Source organism: Aulonocara sp. 'chitande type north' Nkhata Bay, linkage group LG11 (genome assembly GCF_057382095.1).
Source record: "Aulonocara sp. 'chitande type north' Nkhata Bay isolate Kocher_YH1m ecotype deep benthic linkage group LG11, A_spYH_male_GT1.1, whole genome shotgun sequence".
Classification (NCBI taxonomy): domain Eukaryota; kingdom Metazoa; phylum Chordata; class Actinopteri; order Cichliformes; family Cichlidae; genus Aulonocara; species Aulonocara sp. 'chitande type north' Nkhata Bay.
Window position 1 is genome coordinate 26,755,411 of NC_141354.1, and position 21,893 is coordinate 26,777,303.

Here is a 21,893-nt window from a genome sequence, read left to right on the forward strand (position 1 = left end):
CCACAAACAGCGCAGTGATTAATGAGAACAATCTTTTATTTGTGTTTTTTTTTTTTTTTTTGGGGGGGGGGGGGGGGGGGGGAGGAAATCTCATACTACATCCAAACAACCAGCACTGACTGGTGGGCTGGGCATCATCGACACTACTGATGCAGCAGGGCAGTTGATCAGTTAAGAGTCACTATAAGAGTTATCAACCACATCGGTGAAGATACAGGAGACTAAAATCCTGTTAGGAGAGCAAACAATCACTGAATGAGGTGATAAAGGCAGATAAACCAACAAGGAGCGCATCAGTAGTGTGCACAGTCCATGCACAGGTGAGAAAACGGTCATGATGAAAGGTCAAGTTGGTCTGAGTGAACATCATGTTCAAGTTACTGAGCCACGTTTGTGAAATCCCCGGTCAAAGAAAACAGAAGTCTCTGTAGAAGAAGTGGATAGATGTGGGTCCGAAGACAGGTGCAAATAGCCGAGACTGGGGTTGTTTTGTTTTGTTTTTCCATTTGAAAAGTCTTTCTGAGGAACACTGAAGATCAAAGATGTTTCAAGGTGCAACAGATCATCCAAAGAAAGAAAAAAAAACATTCAATAATACAGAACAACAACAATAAGAGGGATAATCATAATAATCATAACAATAATAATAGTTGTAATGGTAACTACTCATCATGGTCATTGGAGGATTAAAATCACACTATTACTAGTCGTCCCTCCCCCAGGGAACATAACATAGTGTACCATGCCCCTGTGTAGGTGTTGTTGGGTACACAGAGAAGTTCATAGATACAGTAAAAAGGAAGGAGCAATAACAGGATTGAAAAAGCACTAAATAGCAACAAGTTTCGTGGATCGACATAGGATCAACATTTTGGCTTTTATTTCTCCCAGAAATCTGAGAAATTAACACATTCCACTCAATGGGGGTACTCAACCCATCTCCTGGAATACATCAAATACACAAAATAGTAGAGGCCTATCCAATATACACAACAATTCCCCTCCCTTCCCCCCACCACACCCCTGTAATAATGCTAATTAAAGTGTGTTCAGTAAAGTAACAACGTGTGTTTTTACAGGGACGATTGATTACTACTGCAGAATATGTTACAACACTGAGATTGAACTGCTCTGTGCACCTTTCAGGTGCAAGAGAGTCACAAAGACAAAATGCATTGGGAAGAGTTTGCACATAACTGTCAAAGGACTGCCTGCAAGTGGGAGCAGACAGAAATAGAGACATCGGATATAGAAACAGGGGAGCAATTCAAAGAGAGGATGAAGAGGAGCAGAGTTACCCAGGGCATCACAACAGGCTTCCACAGGCTCGGGAAATATCTAAAAACACCAGAGCAGATTGAAAGCACTTCCACTGGGATAGTGAAAAAGTAAAAGAGCAATACACAGAAATATGGGCTAGAGGAAGATGTACCAGTCTCATAAAGTTAAAACCAAGGTAAAAAGAGCTAATATTGTTAGAAGGGGGAAGGGGGGTGACGTTGTTCTAATAGAAAATAATATACGAGACTGGCCAAGAGGATAGAGCTGGGCTGTATACATAGTGTCTCTCATTCTGTCTCCCTCAAGCATCCCCAGTGACAGAAACATAAAAGGAAACAAATTAAGTGCTTGAATAAAATCCACAAAATGTCGAACTACACGTCTTTAAGATAATTTTGCTCTCTATATTACAATTGTTACATGCCTTCTCAACCCTGCTGCTGCATCCTGGCTATAATTATAAACACAAAAAAACAAAAACAAAATCATCGATGGCTGACAACCTGTTAAGCATCTCCTGACTCAACTATGATAAAAAGATATTTACCGCAGCTTTCCCCCATCTCTGTGTCCCCATCATGTAGAAAATATACAAAATTATTCTGTAATTTGCTCTCCCTCTAATTTTTCTGAAGTATTATAAAAATATACAATTCTCCAATAACAAAACTCTTAAAAGTCACATCTTTCATCTGTTAAATTATTCTCTCTGTCCGCCACTTTTAAGAGCCGACACCTCAACGAAACAAGACACCTGAGCTTCAATGCACAAACCTTCTCCTCGTCTTATACATTCATCATCAACATCATCATCATCATCATTATAATCATAATCAGCTTGACCCCCTTTATGTCCATCAGGTTACCCCAGAAATTCAGAGTCTTAGATTGAATCCAGCTTATATTTCTCCTCGTCCTAATTCTTCTCCGCGCTGCCATCACTGGTCAGCGAGACGGTTTTCGTATTTACTAAGTATGTTACGACACCGGCCCAGTTCCTTCCTCATCTCGGCCACTTCCTGTCGGAGGGCGGCGTTCTCTCGCTCCAGGTAGGCGGCGCGCACTGATATCTGGTTCTCCTTGAGACGGCGGGCGTCCCGGGAGCGCTTTGCCGCTTCATTGTTTTTGTGCCTCCTGCTCCAGTACTTCTCATCCTACAAAAGGACCGAAGAAAAAAAACAGCACATATGGATTATTCAGCATCCACCAATGCAATCCACTTATTTTTATTGGGGAATTTCACGATTATTAGGTATAAAATGTATAAAGAAAAGAATCAGTGAATGTTCTGATTTGTTTCTTAAGAAGTGTGTAGTGTTTTTTCTAGCTTAACTTCTACAGCTATGTGGGTGTTTGGCAATGAAAAGACACTTCTTTGTCGTTGTTGTTTATTTGCATACCACATCCTCAGAATTTGGTTACTGGTTACTGTCTGACAGCAAATAAAGTAAGCAAACAACCTGCATGTGCCACACACAGCTGCTAAAAACTGAATTGCTGTCTTTTTTCTGGCTGTAGAATATTTTATGGACTTCCATAAACTACAGAGTGAGGATTTGCACAGTTTATGATTCTTTATACTCAGTTACAAGTCATCAATCTTATAACTTATACTGGGCTTTTTGTTTATGTAATCTCTGTTTTTATTTTGCAGCTCCTGTGTTTGTTGCTTGTCCATTATCGGATGCCCTCATTGTGAAACTGTTCTGCCTTTTACACCGTTTTCATTAAACTGAAGCGCTAACAATGTAAAATATAAATGCAGACCCAGGCGTGTGCTCATTTCTGATAAAAATAAATATATCAGGTAAACAGCTTAGCTCTCGCCAGTATTTTCCTCAACTGATCATTTTCCATGATCATAGCTGGATAATTGCCCCATTAGTCATCGGATAAATGAATCTCAAACAATGTGGACAGTGTATTAACCATTTGAGACTCTCAAGGCTTTATCTCTGGTAAATCTAGATGGCATTTTCACTATTTTATGACATTAAAATCATTCGATACAAATTTTTAAAATAACCGATTTAATTACTATTTATCTGCTTTCAAACTACTTCAGTCTCAGGGCATAAACTGCATGTAAGCCACTTGCATCAATGCTGTGAATACCTCAGCAGCCTCACCTTCATGTTATCGGGTACCAGGATCTTGCGTGCCTTCTTGATCATTGGCTGGGGCTTGAGCTCATCCTCGCTGAAGGAGTGCCTTCGCGGATCATAGTTCTGCTCTTCCGACGTGTTGGACATAGCCATGTCTGAAGAATCCATGTCAAACATTCCAATCACATCTGGCCCATTCCCAGTGGGTGTGAGCAGAGGCGGACAGGAGGATGAAGAGGAAGAAGAGGGTGACTCACAGGAGTCATTCATTCTCCTTTGACTCCCTAGAATTAAAAAGAAGATAAACCTAAGTACACTAAACACTTTGACAGTTTTAGTGGAAGACGTTTTGACACTTTTTGACAGATCAGCCACAAAAATAAAAAAAACAATATGCAGCACTCCATGATAACCACCAGATGGCAGCAGAGAGCTACATTGTTAATAAAAACAAACATTGCTTTGGCCTTAACCAAGAGTTGGCTGGTATTCAGTGAGCTTTCACTGGCAGATAAAAGATTTCATAGTCAAGGTAATGTTTAAAGTATACTACAATAGCAAATGCAATATAATTCAATCATGTAATCTACAAATATTTAGTGCACAGATTTGTGGATGTAACTAAGCAACAAGCTGTTTAAAGCAATACCTAAATTAATTAATTGAAAGCCAATGCTAGCTGTCTCAGTAAGATTTTAGCCATCTTGTGCCAAAAACATAGCTTCAATGCACCTTGGCACAGATTACCCACATCTTTAATACACTAATGGGGGAGTGGAAACTTTTTTTTCTTCAATATTTACCCTTATTTGTTTTGTCAGTAATGGAGGAAAGCATTTCATTATTTTTAAACAAGTGTTCACTTTGTTGAGATCTGATTACTGATCTTTTAACCTCTATGGATGGAGGTACTATCTATCTTTTTATCAGGGTGGAAAGACTTCATCATGAGATAAAGGTAACCTCTCAGAAAAGCTGTGCCATGTCAGAAATGGGTGCAGATTTCCTCTTCATTTCTTACCCATCTGTATAATTTATTATGCATCTGTCGATAATGGGAAACTAACATTAAATTAGTTCTTTATATGTCCCACTGAGTGTGCTACTGATAAAATAAAGACATAACCACAGTCTTGATGTGAATCCTCTGGTCCACAGGCTTTAAGAATATATAACACACAATCACCACTACACAAAACCTCTTGGCCCAAAGCATAACCTTGACAAGTTTTATCACATGAACTGCTGAAAATGTACTTGTGGACCAAAGCTCACAACCAGAACAAATGCAGATAGAAAAATCTATAAGCGGAAATGTTATATAATGTGTTCTCCCTCCTCTCCAATCCAGTTTCTTTAAGTGGGGCCGGTATAGGGTGATGTGCCAGCCCACCCCCCTGTAGGGCCAATGCACCTTACTCGACTGGCTTTTCTTTCAAAGAGCACAAGCCTCCATTAAACTTCTATGTGAATCCAGACAGCTCAGTCATCATCCTTGTTGTGAATGTATAAGCCTGTCCACATGCAAGTGAGGCAATTTAACAGAGATGTCAACTTGACTCAAAGCTCCTCTATGTGTTAGCTGGATACCTAACAAGGTATCTACTTAACACAGCACTGCAGCCTCCCAAATATGGACAAATATCAAACCCAGGGTGAATATAATGAATATTTAATGTAGTTTAATAAAAAAAACAAGCCAGCAGGTTGTTGGTCTGTATGTGCTGCCAGCTGCTAACTATATTACCTGTGGATCTGTAGTATAACAGAACCTACAGCATGAGTAATGGCTATATAATAGACAGGTAATGTGAGGCCATATTTTGACACCAGGTGAACACTGTTCACTCACACTCCCTTGGCAATGCCTCCGTACTATAATAAAACTATTTAAAGTGGTAGATGCACCGGGGCACAATCAGCAGTCAGATCTACGTATTGCTGAAAGCTCTTGTGGATATGGTTAACCGAGTGTCGTGCTGCTTAAACCCAACAGCAGGAACTAGGTAGTGCCACCACCTGTTGTGGTGCTTTGTTGGAGTGAAAACCTAAAGACCCTGCAGTTTACTGCTACCTCTCACCTCTGACTTTCGGGCAGCTCTGGAACGCAGATTTGCCAAGGAGATTTGGTGCATTTTTCGTTCACATGTTTCCACCGTTAAATAACAGCAGGATTTCATTTTTGATTACATGGCCCGACATGTGCCCTCACACTTTCCAGAACTTGTACAACAGCATTCCAAGAAAGCCCAAAACCGTTGCGAAGGTAAACAGGGGTCATTCTCCTTGGTTACCTAATAATTGTTCATCGTTAGGCCGTCTGATATTTTGTGAGTACATTTGTGATGTTGCAGTTTAGCATTAAAAGGAGGCAAATAGCATCTAGACGTAATTATAAGACTTTAAACAAAGGGACATTGATCAAAATGCACAAGCCTTTATCATGCAGTATAAATGTCTTATCGGAGTTTATGAACGAGTGCTTTGTAACTGAAGGAGTGAATTAAAGGTCTTCAGTCAAGATCCCATAAAGTATAAAGCTCCCCTCTTGATATCAGTGCACTTATTGTCATTCATTGGTGATCATATGTTCGGTGTGAAGTCCAGCAGGCACAGGGAAACTCTTCCTGTTGTCCCCCCCCCCCCCTCCTTCTCCTCTGTGGACTCCTCCTACACGTCTGCTGGCCCTGCCTCTAGTTCTCTCACTCCAGTACTCCCAGCCTCTGCACGTGTAATGACGCGTGCACATGGCTGTGGCGTGTGAAGTGGGGAGAGATTTAAAGACACGCAACCGCAAACACTCCACACACACTGCTGTCTCTCTCTCTCTCTCTCTCTCTCTCTCTCTCTCTGTGTACTGTTTTGACCCTGCTTCACAATCATTATTGGCCGGGAGTGAATGCTGATTGTGTTGTACACTGCAGTGCACAGATCACATGCCAAACTACACCAAACTCTCTTGTCATAGCTATGAAGTTGATTCATCAAATAGCTCAGGACTCCTTATTTTGCTTTACCTATTTTTTTTTCAAGTTCTTCACTGCTCTTCAGCTTTTTGTTTTTCTCCCAATCAGTTTTTACCTTGCAGCCATGCAACCAAATGGTCATGGTTTCATGGTTAAGGTGCAAATTTTAAACTCTGTTTTCTTTTTAAAGCTTACTTTGTTTACATAACCATGTGATCTCACGGCCTCAGCTTGACCCCACAGGACAGCGAAATGTTTGATTGCCATGATAGTCACTGTGAAGCAAGAACAGTTGAAGTCCTGAATCATTAGCCCACACTCCACATAACCCTGTTTACATCACAACTATTGTTATTAAACCGAAAGGTCTGCTAGTCGACCAGCAGCAGGTGAAACTTTGTCAACTCTGAAAAGCTTGGAAACCATTTTCCACGACTGTTGCTGTGAGGTGATCTTGACAATCCCTAGATAATAACCAGTCTCTGCACTGGCCATAACAAACTAGTCGATATTAGTCAACTCACCATGCAGGCAGTCAGTTCCTCCTGGAAGATTCTGTGGCTGAGCCACCTCCAGACCGATGAGAGATGGAGAAGAAGAGGTAGAAGGTGGTGAGGATGAAGATCCAGGTGGGGATGAGGGTGGTAGGCACTGGGAGCTCTGGTTGGGCACAGCTGACTGCGGGCTCTGTGAGGGAATCTGGGCTGAACAGGAGCTGTTGTTGTTATTGTTGTTGTGCATGCTGCCCATTCCATTTTCAGTTAGAAACTCCTCCAAGTCCATATACTGAAGCTGGAAGAGGCCCCCATCCGCAGGCACAGTGCGATCCCACAAAAGAGGCCCCAGGAACTGGTTGAAGTTTCCTCCTCCATTTCCACCTCCTCCACAGCCATTACTGCTATTACTGTTGACTATTCCACTTCCATTCCTCATTGGGCACACTCCCAAGGAGTCCTCATCGAGGTCCAGTCTGTCTTTGTCTGCCAGATGGGAATAAAAAGCAGACTTATTAGTGGAATATAAAGATGACGATGCTTACTTTTGGTGTCACTTTAACAGGTTTCAGTGGACAAGAAGGTGGCCTTGGGATAGTTCACGCTTCGGCTGCTTTATGCTAAAAATCAGCTCTTCATATTTGCACAGAACTAAATGGCACTTCTACAAAATCCCCTTCTCCGCCTATCTCTCATACAATCACACACAGAAACACAGATGGGCCCAGATGGTAGCTGAATTGCAGCATTAACCAACAGCCAAAACCGATTTGCTGTCATAACGTATACACAAACTCCAGAACAAATCTCACAATAGCCAGGGATACATATGGCAGAGAAAACGCACCCAGAACGCATGCTTGTATGGGTTTAGATTTACAGCTAAACCAAAGCATGTTATCACCCAGTGTAATCTAGATCCTAATTTGAAGTTGCATCAGGGATTATAATTCAGCTCATCTGGCCATGGTCACTGAGGAGTCATCCTGAGCACATGTCCTGGGGCATGAAACCTTTGTGGCCTTTACATATGAAAAATTACTAATAGTGGTACATATTTTTATACAACAGTAATAGTGGATGGAAAAGATTTATCCATGCTTTTCCACTGCGTAGAGAAGAAGGCAGATTATGCTGATAAAGCAACACTTTGACCTTTTATTAATTAAATTCACAGAAGGGTCTCACCTTTCGAATCGCATGAGTTCTTTAAACGCTGGTCTCCTTTCATGGGGTGCTGCAGGAGGGATTTCAGACCTGCCATAGAGTTGAGGTGCCCCCCTGTCAGGGAGCCTCCAGGTTGAGTACAGCTTCCAAACTGTGGGCTTGCCCCAGCTGGGAGGTCTGGGGTCGGAAGCTGGGAGAGTTGCCTGGACATCCTGGACCAGACGGGTCGCAGAAACACACCTGGGGCACTTGAAAGGGCTAGGCGAGCTGACAGGAGTACCTACCAATGGGACAAGCAGGCTGGATGACTGTGGCTGTGAGCACAGGAGGGGTGGGGTGGTGGGCAAATACAAAAAGGTAGTTTTGAGACTTATCTATGCAGAATAGAGCATCTGTTATATTGTAATTACAGTCATGACATTGGCATGGCATTATGTCAGAAAGTTTAAATTACACACGCAAACTCTTACCTTTCACTTGTAGATATAAAGAGTTCTTTATTTCCCTGCAAAAATATTTTCCTCGAAGTACTCCATTGCCTTTGGATGTTGTAGATGAAGCTGTTATTCTCGGAGAACAGTGTGGGAGGGACAGTCAGACCATCTGATTAGGAATACTGTCCATAATAAAACTGCAAAGGCGTGAAAATTCCGCACACACACTTTGCACGCACAAGAAAAAATATTACAGTAAAAACTTGAAGAGCGATATCCCGAGTTAGTGGTGCGGTAATTTAAAAAGAAATACTTATAATAATGAAAGAAGATCGCAGAGAGAGACTTCCTCCGTCAAAACAAAACTGTCGTGGAGAAAGAGGAGCATTAAAAAAAAACAGCCAGCGACGCGAGCTGTACGTGGTCAGATGACAAGTTGTATTGCTGCTTCTCTGCTGTCGCGCTCTGCTGTCCCTCGGTGGGGAGGGGGTGGTTGGAGAGGCTGGAGGGGGTCGTTTCCTCTTTCTGTCTGTACTTTTTTTTTTCCATCCGGTGGATCCAGTCACGGGCGCACGGGCTCGGATCTGTGTTTGGGCCGCGCGACGTACTCCTCCTCCTCCCGTTTCTCTTTCTCTCAGCTGGAATGGACACGGGCAGTTCACGTGACGTCACACCTCGAGAGAGGGGCGGGGCCCGGCTTTAACCGATCTCTCAATTTTCGCCTAAATTATTTATGAGGACACACCTACCCCTCGTGCCACACATCGAGGGGAGCAGCAGGTTGTGTTGTTTTTCCCGACAGGTACAACCACAATTATTTTTGTAAAAAAAAATAAAAATCAAACAAGAAGCAGGAAATATGTAAATTAGTCTCAGCGTCACCATGGTGATGGGAAAGAAACCATGAGAAACAGCTAACTGTGCTGTAAGCTGGGGGTTAATGGCGCTTAGGCTCGCGCTCTCCGTTGGAGCATAATTTGGCTTTCTCTAATATTCAGGCACTGCTGCATGACTTTTCCAGCTTCCTTGTAATCCACGGAAAACGTGAGTGCGCCGTTTTTTCAGGCGAGAGGAACGCTTCTGCACGTTGCCTGCCGGCGTACAATAGCAGCTCAGGCTCACGTGTATGAGGCACGCGGAGACTAGGCCCGTCTGCTCACAGCTCGGGCACTGATAGGCCCGCGGAGAGCTGCTGCTCCGCCCTTGCGCCGGAGCCGATTGGGCAGAAATAGGTCGGACAAGCCCGCCCGCTCGGATTCCCTCCCGGTGCATGCTACTGCCGCGTGAGACCGAGCAGCTCGAAATACAAAAAAAGCGCGAGGGTTGTCTTGTCTACTGTACAAGTTGAAAAGCACATGCAAAACAATGCGTGCAGCAGGAATTCATCCCCTTTGATTTTTTTCCTCCAGAGTTAGACATGCAGAAGTTGACGTAAATAGATTACAGACAGACCAGCATACAAAAGACGCATTGAGTAATTGCATTTGAACAATATGCCCTGAAAATAAATAAGTGAATGCAACTGGAGGCAGGAGCACTGGAGGAGGAGGAGGCAGCCCTGTGTTCAGCCCTGTCCCGAGAGTCCCTTTTTTTTAATGATTATTTTTCCGAATTAACCTATCAGACTCCAGTCTTGTCCAGCTGTGTTCTCCCAAGATTATAACCACGTGTCACCCCCACATAAAAAATATCAGAGTGGATGAATCATCATTTTTTGTGTCTGCAAGCAAGCCAGATCATCAGCATGAATTAAACCTCACAACACTTAAAGAGTTCTTAAATTAAAATATATATATATATATATCTCTGGGGACAATTTATGCAAAATTAAATGCACAGAATGCACAGAAATCTGCTTATAAACCACATTAATTTCCAGAGGGGAAAAGGTGCTTTTAAATTAACTATGGGTTACTGAATCTGGTCGCTACAACAATCTTTTTTGTTTCATTAATCTGGAGCAGACAGCTACACAGCACCAGCGTCTCCAGTCCACCCCCTATCGCTGTAAAATCCATGTGACTGCCACACTCATCCCCACCAGGCCAAGAGCACACCATAAATGAGTTGCTTACTGCCATCTTGTGGAGCCAGAAGTGAGTTTTCTTTTTGTTTTTTTCTCCCCACAACAGTCATATGTGCAAGCTTTGATCAGTAAAAAACATTCTTCATCCTGGAGGAACTTGGCTGATAACATTAGTAAGTCTAAGCACTTCAATGAGCTTTATTAGTGTACCTACATGCTGATAACCACTTAATCCAAAGATTCATGTGAACGTCATCCTTGACTTTCACATCAAGTCATAAATGCACTTTACATGCCCTTTCAGAAACAACTCGCTCATGTTCGATAACTAGCAGTTTTTACCATTTCCTGGATATTGCAGTGAGTAACTCTGAATCAGAAATGAAAGGAAAACAAATAATTACACTTAAGGTTTATTCATTGCTGAAATATAATCAACTACTGACTTCTCAGTAAATAATGTGATAGAAATCTACTAAAACTATTATTTTTCTTTAGAAGAAGAAAAAAAACAAGGCTTGACAGGGGTATGAACATTTCATATGTGTGAATAAAGTGACAAGATGTATTTTGAACTTATTTTTCTTTAAAAGAAAAAAAAACAAGGCTTAACAGTAAGAATATGATTGCAGCTCAGCAAAAAGTAAAAAGGTAGAAGGGGTAAGTATAAGATTGGCATGAAGACTGATTGGGTTACACACATAAATACATGGAATATTACATTTGTTTCTATCATGATAGGTCCTTGTTTTAACACACCGTGAAGTACTGTAGAAATAATCACTGCTAAAAAGAGCATACAAATAACATGAGATAAACATGTGTTACAGTCCACTTGTTTAACCTGTTTTCAATCTCTTGGTATAAAAGCTAGGAAGATCTCAAATAAATGAAGTAAAGTGAACATCATAAGCAAGGCTTCTTGTAAGTTTTTCGTCATTTTGGCAGGAGAGGGGTCCTTGTAATGCTAATTACCAGCAACGTTGACATTTTATCTATGTGTGATTAAATCACTAGGGAATATAGAGCAACTTTCAAATCAGGTTTACACTACAAACTTCTGGGGATATACTGAATAAACCATCACATACTGTAGGAGTGATTTCACAACCTCAGCAAAAAACTTGACCAGAGAACAAACATGCACTGACAAACTATCAACAAAGGTCTTTGTCCCCGTGTCCCTACTCCTAATAAATGCACTTTACATTTTTAAAAAATCCTCAGAGCCTCTAATTGAACAACAACAAGACAAAATACACAGCAGAGACGTTTATCATACAGCAAGAGGTGTAGCGGGGCTTCTAGTTATGGGTAAGAGATACATTAGCAGGTCATTTCACCTAAACTGCTCTAGTAACTGCACAGTGTCAGCCAAGCATAGTGTCAATGCACTTAAGGGGTTAATTAATGATCCTATGGAAACAGTCACGTCTTTGAAAACACCTTCCAACATAATCTGGAAGAATTTCTGGAGATATTTTATAGGACACTCTACAGTAGTTGTTAACACACTCATTCTAATAGTCAGCAGAGTAGATGCAACAGAGACACGAGGCAAATTTTCCTTAAGGCAGCAGATGCCTTTTCAAGTCCCTTTTTTTTCTCTCACTTCCTATTTTAGAACTGAAACATCCCTCTTGTATGCCACTCTCTTCAGAAACCAGGAAGCTCAGTATCTGTATGGTCCCTGTAGGAATGGCATCTCCTCATGACCCTCACGGGTCTGTCTTTCTCCCGGTCTTTTTGAAAGCTTCAGCCTCTTAGCATCTCCCCTCTGCAGTCCTTTAGCCCTGCGGCGGCAGGACACTTTGTGCCTGTGAAGAAGGGTAGCGTTCCAAAAGCGAGCTGAGCAGCGTCGGCAGGAGAAAGTCCCTCTGGCACGGTGGGAAGCCCGATGAATGAAGACTGCCAAAGGCCTGTAAGACTGCTTCCCACACACACTGCACCTAAGTCGCTCCTGAGTGCTCAAGGCTTTTTGTGGGTGTTTAACTGCCATGTGGACAAGCAGCCCCGCTTTACGGGAAAACACAGAATTGGGGCATATTGGACAGCCAAAACGTTTCACAGGAACTTTGAGAGATGACAGGATCTGCACTTTCATTCCACCAGTGTTGACAAGCTTATACCCACCACCACCTGATCCTCCTCCTCGCCTAATTGTCAAACGAAGAGAGCCTTGTTTTTTATTCAACTGCCCTCTTATTGTACAACTGATCTTTCTCTTTCGTTTGATTTCATCAAATCTGACTAAATCTTGAGATTCCCATTTATTTCCCTTCCAATCTCTCCTGTTGGACTTTTTTTTCTTCTTCTTGTGTCGTCTCATGTCATCGTGTGACGACTGGACGTCGCAGTCGAGGGTTTGGTGGGGCTGGGTGCCTGACTGATGATGGGGATGATGGTGGGAGTGATGATGATGGTGATGCAGATGATGATGTTCAGTGGAGGGCAGTTCCGTGAGGGGCTGGAACGGGGCCGTGGTGTGAAGAGTTCGGCTACGGGATCCAGCTGGATATATGTGTTCTCCTTTAACTCCGGCTGGAGAATGCGGGTGTTGCGGGGGCATGACTGTAGAGTTGGGAGGAAGTGGCTGAGAGTAAGCTGGTGCCGCAGAGGCAGAAGACTGAGTAGCTGCAGCATCATAAAAGAGGGGAGAATAACCAACTGGTGGCTGTGGGGGTGCTTGTTGGTGGCTATGAGTGACAACACTTAGACTTTGCCCTCCGTGGCCTTCGTTGGAAGGTGCCATCTGAAGCAGTGCATTCGTGGCAGCCTCACTCTCAGAGGTTGACTGATTAACATCACTCCCACCTCGGTTGTCTCCAGACCCACTGTTGCTTTCTTGTGGGTTAGACTGTTCAGGGCGGGTCATGCCATGCTGAGACTGCTTGTGTCGAGTGAGGCTGTTAGAGTAAGCAAACGCCTTCCCACACACCTCACAGCAGAAGAGCTTTTCACCCCCACCTTCATGGACCGTCTGGTGATGGGCAGTCAAGTGAAAGTGGTGACGGAACGACTTCCAGCATATAGCGCAGGTGTAGAGTCGAGGTGGCGGCGGGGGCTGTGGTTGGGGTGGGGGAGGAGGCTGCGGCTGGGGGTTGGTGTCTTGAGGCTTGACGTCTTGGGAGTAGGGATAATAGGAGGAGGTGCTTGGTGCTTGGTTCTGGCTCCGGTCTTGGGCCACGCTACATTGAGGATTTGGGTTAAAGCTGTTAAGGTTCTCTGGAGCCGGTGTGGTGGGCACCTCTTCCATCTCCCCTTTCTGGTGGAGTTTACTGTGCCTCCTGAGGCTCTGGGAGTAACCAAACTCTTTCCCACAGATGCTGCATTTGTAATTCTTTGCCCCGGAGTGGACTGTTTGATGCTTGCTGAGGTGGAAAGCTTCTCTGAAATACTTCCCACAAACAGTGCAGTGATGGGGCTTCTCTCCTGTGTGGATGCGATCGTGCCTGCGCAGGGTCTCGCGGCGTGCAAATCCCTTACCACAGACACTACAGAGGTGAGTGCGTGGGAGCCCACTGGGGCCCATTCTGGGGGTGTACTGCCTACGTTTGGGGGGCTGTCCGCCAGCTGCAGGATCTTTCTTAGCTCTTGGTTTGCGGGGACGTTTTGGTTTGGCAGTAGGATTCTGCGGGTTGCTGGTCATAGCCTCTTGACTCCCACCACCTCTGAAATTCTTATCCATACCAGATGTGGATGAAGGTGAGCCCAGAGGTCCTAAACCAAGACCACCTAGCAGACCTCCTATGATGTCTCCCCTGTCATCCCCTCTATTTCCACTGTTACTAGCTGCTGTTATAGCAGAGATTGCATTATTCACAGAGCTAGTGACATCATCTTCTGAGTCATCCAGTAGAGAAGAGAGGGGCAGGTGGGGCTGTTGCTGCGGATGGTGGTGCTGGTTGTGGGTCTGTGAATGTGGATGCAGTGTTGGCGCCAGGGGTGCCTTTCTCAGAGCTGGGCCCGCCATCCCACTTCCACATGGGGAGGCACCAGAGTAGCATGGAGATGGATTACCTTGAGAACGGTGGTCATCATGGTAGCCTGTGTAACGATTCCGAGAGTAGTCAGTGGGGTATTTACCATCTGCTCTGTCCCTGTCATTTGAATTCCCTCCCCTTCCAGAATGAAACAGACCATCACATCCTAAACCTGATTTTGGTTCTCCTTCCCTCACAATGATTACACCATCCTCTTCCTCAGTTTTCCCATAAATAACCCCTCTATTGCTTTGATAAGTTCCCCCTCCTCCATTACCTCCTCCACCCCCTCCCTCGACTCTGTCCTCACCATCAGTTCCTGTCTTGCTGCCCCGTTGTTTGGGTCCCCTACCTGGCTTGCCGCAGGTGCCTGAGGCAGCATGGTTGAGTAGAGAGGTGCTCTCACGGAAGGCACGACCACAGGCGGGACATCGGAATGGCTTTTCCTCATGTATCTTCTCATGCCGTGTCAGTGACTCTCTACGATTAAAAGCCCGAGAGCAGGTGGAGCAGCCATATGGGCGGGCTGACGAGTGTATAACACCATGTTGCAGGAGATGCCCTTTTTTCTTAAAGCCTTTGCCACAATCAGGGCAATGAAATATTTTGTTTGGGCTAGAACAAGAATTGGAAGAGGGTTGGGGAGGTTCTTGGGTCGAATGGGGAAGGCTTGGATCAGACTGTGTTTTTATGTGAACAGGGTTTGGGCCAGTAGTGGCAGTATTGCTAGTACCTGCTGCGGTTGGCTCATGCATGCGCATATGCCTGCGAAGGCTTGAAAGTTGAGGGAAGCTTTTGCCACACTCTCCACAGCTATAAACTGGCTCTGTGTCAGACTCTGTGGTGTTGGGTTGCATTGAGCTCTGGTTATCAGATTTAGAAAGGTGAGAATCATTAGTAACCAGTACTGAGGCAGCAGTGGAAGACGGAGCAGAGGAGGAGGAAGAAGAAACTACTGATGAGGATGAAGATGATGAGGCAAGCAGGGATGACGGTTCTCCACCCATGTTTGACATACCCACCCCGCTCCCAATTAAAGCTGGCGGCTGACCATGATTTAGCCCCCCGTTACTACTAGTGCTGGGATTACCACTGTGGCTACTGTGCCCATGGTTGCTACTGCTACTACTGTTGTCAGATTTTCTCTGTGGCAAATAGCCGGCCATAGCTTTCTTCCTCCTACTGCTACTGCTGCTGCTATTACTACTTCCACCTCCGCTGCTTTCCCCTTTACCGTCATCCTTAGACAAAGATAAATGAAGCGGCAAAGGTAGGGGCAAACCTGCTTCCTGCTGCATCAGAGAAGCTATCTGATTTGACGATAGTACAGGAATGCCCTGGAAGTCAAAGCCGCCCAGCGATGAGGGCTGAGAGCCTGGGTGGAGAGGGTGATGAGGATGAGAATGAGAGTGAGGATGAGAAAGGGTGTGCGGTGGAAGCTGGTGCTGCTGGGGTGGTTGCTGTGGAGTCTGCTGTGGCTGGGGAGTAGAGTGGCCATGAGTGTGAGAAGAGTGCAAAGCAGGAGGCGGAGCAAGGCTAGTACTAGGCTCCCCGCCTGTCTGACTTAAGCCAATGCCTAAATGGTTATGAGTTCCCTGTTGAACAAGAAACTGTTCTAAACTAGCATTAGCAGGCACCCCAGAAAGAAAATACTGATTAGCGGCTAACATGCAACTAAACTGTTGATGAAGGCTCCGTGCATCAGACTGGGCCCCAACCAACTGGTGTCCCAATGAGCTGACTGCACTGCTGCTAGAAGGGTTATTAGAGGTTGCCACAGAGGTTGAAGGGGAAGGAGAAGAAGAGGAGGGGCCAGGTGATGCCTGGGGGACAGAGAGGCCGGGATGCAGAGGAGGGGGGGGTGGAGGTGCTGATGTTACTAATCCTCCTAATCCCCCAGCGCTCCCACTACTGCTACTTCCCCCAGCAAAGTGCTCAAAGCGGCCTACACCTGGGTGTAACTGCTCCTGTGCTAGTGCTGCCTCAGACGGGTGGAAAGAGCGCAGGAACTGTGGATAGCCTGAAGAATGGCTTGAGCTGCTGCTGCTCATCTTGCTTGACTTTGAACGAGAGCTCTGAGATGAGGAAGGCTGTTGTTGTAAAGGTGGGGGAGGAGGGGCACTCATCTTGGCAAAAATGGAGGCAGAATCAGAAAAGGCGTTACCTCTAGACCCCTGCAGGGGGCCCAAGCCAAGTCCAGACAGAAGAGCTCCAGGGGACTCAGCCTGCTGCTGCTGCTGCTGCTGGAGTTGATGCTGGTGAAGCTGCACTTGCTGCTGATGCTGTAGTTGCCGATCTAAACCAAGGCCTTTGAATTGGTGGGCCTGGTGCCCACTTAACATCTCTATAATGTCCAGATTGTATTTTCCAAATTGGAACATTTCCCACTCACTGGCACATGGGGATGCAGGTGCCAAACCTCCAGCACTAGGGGCGGCGAAAATGATCCCACCACTGACTGGTGAAAGACAAACTTAACCCTAAGGGTGAAACTAACCTACAACTTCTTTTTCAAGAAATACTTAAATGATAGCTTAAAACTAAAAGTTCGTCTCTCCAGATTGTTTAGGTCTGGTGCTGCTACTCTCTGTTGATCATCCACTGCCCACGCACTACTTCCAAACTGAGAGGGGTAGCCGAGACGACAATCTGATGATCAGACGGTAAAACGTGTCTTTTGGCAGGTAGATAAGATCCACCTAATTTTAAAACTTGCTTAGAATAGTTTTTATTGAGAAGCAGTTCAAATGACGACTTCTTGTTTCCTTTACTGCGCTCCTTCACCTAAGCAAGATTCCTCATCGGTGTTCAGCCAAGAAGTTCCTACAGCTGAAAACACAAAATCAAACAGGAGTGAAAGTCATAGCATTACTACACAGTCTATAAATGTATTTAAAATTCACTTATGCCCCTTCTATAACAGTCCTTTAATTTATTGAGGTGAATTTGTACATGCTTAAATCTCAGCCTCAAATTAAACTGCAGCAATACACAGACTATAGTGAGGATGACACAACCCACCAACCTGACTTTAAGTAGCCTTTACTTTTAATAAATATGGCATTTATACCTAAAGTGAATACTTCTTATAAATGGAAACATTTAGTTGAGATGTGACCAATATACAACTACTGCTGTTAGGCTGGAAAAGTGAAGGTTTCTACTGGTATTAGGAAAAGAATCAATTAACAAATCAAGCTTAGCATTTCACAGCTACTGAGCAAACTATTAAATACATTAAACATTTTACAATTTGTAATGACTTACCGGTATGTAGTTCTTGTGGACTGCAGCACAACTAGAATTGCTGCATAAAGGCCAATTCCTTTATTATTAGACTCATAATTGCTACAGAAGACAAAGTTATTTTTTAAGCATTTTTAGTGTCTATGCTTACAGGTGCACGGTATGAAACTAGGCAGATTTTTATCTAACCCTTTAACCCTAACATGCTGCAGCAGTTTGTGAAGAATCTCGTGTGTTTTACATTATGAATGCAGCATTTGCGTCTCTCTAATAACAACAGTTACTCAGGAAGATGTAGAGAGAGAGAGAGACATGTGGCAGTGTTCCACGAAAAACCACATCACACAGCAGATTTCTTGGTTCTGGTTAAGAGCAGGTGTGTCTGTGTGTAAAAACTGGTTGTTTTGACTTCTTAAAGCCTTACATGACACGGATTATATGTTATTTTTACTGACTACTTGAGTAAAGTGACTTCTCTCCACCAGTGGTGAAACAAGAAAGACATTTTGCATTACTTTTAACCTACACTACTTAGACACTAGCCACTTCTTGCTATATTTTACCATGTGTTCTGTAAGAATTTACAACTTCAGTAACAGTTTTCGCATTGCAATCTCTTTTACATAGTGCAAGAAAACACGAGACGGCGTTTATTGTAAACGTACAGTCAAATGTAAAACTGAGTACACAACATGATTCAGTAGCTTGTGGTGCCACCTTTAACAGTAATAACTTTAAGTAATCATCAGTATGCGCTCATCAGTCTCTCACATTATTGTGGAGAAATTTCAGCACAATCTTTATTACAATATGGCTTCGGTTTATTTAAGGTTTGTGGGCATTCATTTAAGCACAGCTCTCTTGAAGTTGTGCCACAGCATTTCAATCATGTTGAGCTCTGGACTTTGGGCAATTGCAACTAGGGCTGCCACGATTAGTCGACTAGTCACGATTATGTCGGCTATCAAAATCACTGACGCGTCGTTTGAAGCTTTGTAAGATTCCAAAAGACGCAGGAATAAGTAGTAGGATTTAAGAGTGTAATAACAGACTGAAACAGAAGATGGCAGCACTGCATGTACTAGGATGCCAGCTGCCATTAAACCCCGAAGAAGAAGACGCAGTGTCCGGTAACGTAGCTGTGTCCAAATTTAGGAACTGCATCCTCCTGTGCCCGCATTTGTAGGCCAATTACGTTACAGCGACACGACGAAGACTGTACAAATTCGAAGACTCCAACAAATGCGGCTGACAAATGCGCCCTTCATTTCCCCAGATTTGAAGGATGGGTCGGTGTATACTTCGTAGCCCAACCTATCCCAGAATTCATAGCGTGGCCTTGCTCAGTTTCCATCAATGGCGGCAGCTAGTTAGTTTTAATATTACTCTTATTATTCTTTCTGGGTCACAAAATAAATGTTTAATAGTCGACTAATCGCAAAAATAATCGGTGACTAGTCGACTATCAAAATAATCGTTTGTGGCAGCCCTAATTGCAACGCCTTGATTCCTTCCTTTTTAAGCTGGTGTGCTTGGGATCATCATCGTGCTGCAAGACCCAATTTCAGCCAAGGACAGGTGGCCTCACGTGTGACTCTAGAATACTTTGGTATACAGAGGAGGAGTTCATCAACTGAATGGCTGCAAGGTCTCCAAGTTTTGTACATGAAAAACAAACCCAAATCTTCAACCCTTCACCACTGTGCGTGACAGCTGGTATGAGGTGTCTGTGCTGATACTCTGTGTTTGTTTTCCACCAGGCAATGTGTAAACACACACCTGAATGACAGACCAGAAAACTGCCAAAATGTCTGCTTTTACAGCTTCTTACCCTCTTAATTCCTATGGATACAGTAAGGGTGTACTTAGTTTTTCACAGGACTAGTACGACTCATTAAATCGCTCTTGTTCTCATGGCTGCATTTCAGAAGGTTTCAGGGTTTTCAGTAGAACTCAATCCTTGTGATAAGAGAAACTTCAAAGATGCAAATTAGATACAAATTAATTTAATGAGGTTATTCACTCTTAAGAATCCTTTTAAAGATAAGTTTCTGTATAACTTGAATCATTAGACACATGGGAGCCTGTTAGCCAATTATCAAGACTTCACTTTCCAACATTAAACTATTCCATCATTTAAATGCAAATAAAACTGCCTTGCAAAAAAATAAAATTTTCATTCAAATTTGGCAATAAGTCATGCACGTTTTAGCCCCAAAATGTACAAAACCAACAATGCTGACTTAGATATTTTAATGTTATTGTGTCAATTATCACACAATTCAAATGTTAGTTTTAATCTTAAAGGTCCATGAGCAGGTTATAATATACATAAGGAATGTTTTTAAAAAGATTAATAGTAATGATCAATTACCTGAGCAGGTATGATGGATGTAATTACACAGCAACAGTAGGTGTATAGTACCTTAATACAGATCAACAGGGTGGCTGATCTGCAGATACATACATATATTTCTTATTAGCACTTTTATTTTTACTTCTTTACGCTTTATGTGATTTTCTTGTGCCTCGGGCAGCAATAAACTTAAACCAATCTAACCTCCACTACCAACAAGCATGGGCACAATCTGCATGGCTTATTAAAACAAGTAGGCATAAATGGACGTTGCAATAAAAAAAATAGTATGAAGTTGTTCCAATTTATCCGAATACTTGGATGGCTTAACATGAACTGTCTACGGCAGATTCACTCACTTTGCTCACCTCTTAAAAAAATCTTACCGTTTCCTCTAATTGATGCGATGAAGCTAGAGGGGAGTGAGCTCCCCGGGCAGATGAGGAAGATAATCTATCGCACATTTGACTGCCTCTCATTTTATAATGCACCTCGGCAATCCTGTAAAGAAGGGCAGAAAATGCTCAAATTAACACAGTGACGCTGTACAGTGTAAACATTAGCAGTCCGTTACAGGCGCCAGTTATAACGGATGCACTTGAGGTGGCATCCTGAAATAGTATTGGCTAACATTTGGAGGAAAGTGCGGGGAAGAAGAAAAAAAACACACACACACACACACACACACACACAGAGAGAAAACATTGGAAGCGCTTGCATGCAAAACTTCACGGTTCTCCTTAGCATCGTATTTTACACTGGCTCGGCGTGTTTAGCTGTTTGCTGCCACACACACGCAGTCTACAAAACCACATAACCGACCGACCGCTAATGTTAGCCGTCATTTTAAACCACAAAAATACAGGCACGCCGACTGCCGTTAACACTGTGATGCTAGCGTTAGCATATACATCTGCGTAACCTATAATCGGCAAATGTTTACCTACGCATCCAGTTGCAGGGCACAGTTGCAGACGGATGAGGCCTGTCACGCCTTCTTCTAACCGCCTAGCTAGCTATCGTCCGCTTCCATTTCTGCGTGCTGTTTTCCAGTCGTTAGCCAGAGCCATTTTCACTGATGCTGAGCTGGGTGAACGCTTGCACAGTTCCCCCCAAGAAATCGACGCCGACGGGTACCGCAGCCGCCTCCTCGCCATTTGATTACGACATGTTGCGCTGTCAGTGAGCTTTTGCTTGATGTTTCGGCGGCCGAGAAAAATTAGGATGCTCGGTGATAATATTTTTGGGTAAAAGTGAGTGACGTGTGCTCCCTTAACATTGGTCCTTTCCGGCCCTTGTAATATTTCCGGGTAGCAGCAGCGGGGCTCACAGACGGCGGTTTAGGGCTCACAGCGGATTCAGCACCTTTGGTTGCATGCTGGGCTAAAAGATGAGCATTTTCACATTGCCTGCTACATCAGGGTACAGACCCTGTGTCATTGTATTACAAGTTATCAGTATCCGTGAAGCACTTTACCCCCCCCCCCCCCCAAGCTCCAATATGCATGCCTTGGAGGCCTAGAAATAGTTATTATGTTATGCTACACAGGGCATTGAAAATATATAAAATTAAGTGAAATTAAAAAAAATATTTTCCCACTGGTGATTTAAGCTGCTATGATTTTGTGGATTTTTCTCCAGCTGTCCTGCAACCTTAAAATTGGATGAGCGGTTAAGAAGATGGTAAATGAGCCGGTACTTATGTAATGCTTTTCTGCTCTATTTGAGCACTCAAAGCATTATCTTACTGCAAGCCTCATTCACACACAGGCTTTTTCTACACCAAAGCACTTTTAACATCAACTAACCTGCAGAGTGGGAGAGCTGTCAAACCA

General features: G+C 43.8%; 2 protein-coding genes across 11 annotated transcripts; both read right to left on the reverse strand.

Moving 5' to 3' along the window:
• Positions 1-79: 79 nt before the first annotated feature.
• On the reverse strand, positions 80-10,728 carry dbpb (D site albumin promoter binding protein b). Of its 2 annotated transcripts, none has more exons than XM_086311570.1 (5): positions 8,484-10,728; positions 8,035-8,293; positions 6,877-7,332; positions 3,411-3,670; positions 80-2,435 (listed from the first exon to the last, which is right to left on the reverse strand). In XM_086311570.1, exons 2-5 carry the CDS (start codon positions 8,222-8,224, stop codon positions 2,220-2,222), a joined length of 1,122 nt encoding a protein of 373 aa, XP_086167696.1. In that variant the 5' UTR covers positions 8,225-8,293; positions 8,484-10,728; the 3' UTR covers positions 80-2,219. The 2 variants fall into 2 exon arrangements, with proteins under 2 accessions (XP_086167696.1, XP_086167695.1); XM_086311569.1 differs by having other exon boundaries at positions 8,035-8,327.
• Positions 10,729-10,870: 142 nt separating this feature from the next.
• LOC147319175 (uncharacterized) lies at positions 10,871-21,426 on the reverse strand. Of its 9 annotated transcripts, XM_086311563.1 has the most exons (4): positions 21,002-21,426; positions 20,445-20,559; positions 20,077-20,155; positions 10,871-17,285 (listed from the first exon to the last, which is right to left on the reverse strand). In XM_086311563.1, the coding sequence occupies exon 4, from the start codon at positions 16,835-16,837 to the stop codon at positions 12,146-12,148; it is 4,692 nt and encodes a 1,563-aa protein (XP_086167689.1). In that variant the 5' UTR covers positions 16,838-17,285; positions 20,077-20,155; positions 20,445-20,559; positions 21,002-21,426; the 3' UTR covers positions 10,871-12,145. The 9 variants fall into 9 exon arrangements, with proteins under 9 accessions (XP_086167689.1, XP_086167692.1, XP_086167691.1 ...); XM_086311566.1 differs by lacking the exon at positions 20,077-20,155 and having other exon boundaries at positions 21,006-21,426; XM_086311565.1 differs by having other exon boundaries at positions 10,871-20,155; positions 21,006-21,426.
• Positions 21,427-21,893: the final 467 nt, after the last annotated feature.

Excerpts from the sequence above, each read along its gene's own strand:
- LOC147319175 (XM_086311566.1), bottom strand. The coding sequence starts at position 16,837 with ATGTTCCAATTTGGAAAATACAATCTGGACATTATAGAGATGTTAAGT.
- dbpb (XM_086311570.1), bottom strand. The coding sequence starts at position 8,224 with ATGTCCAGGCAACTCTCCCAGCTTCCGACCCCAGACCTCCCAGCTGGG. Across the intron at positions 7,333-8,034 it reads GAACTCATGCGATTCGAAAG|ACAAAGACAGACTGGACCTC; the intron begins GTGAGACCCTTC and ends CCCATCTGGCAG. Across the intron at positions 2,436-3,410 it reads TGGTACCCGATAACATGAAG|GATGAGAAGTACTGGAGCAG; the intron begins GTGAGGCTGCTG and ends GTCCTTTTGTAG.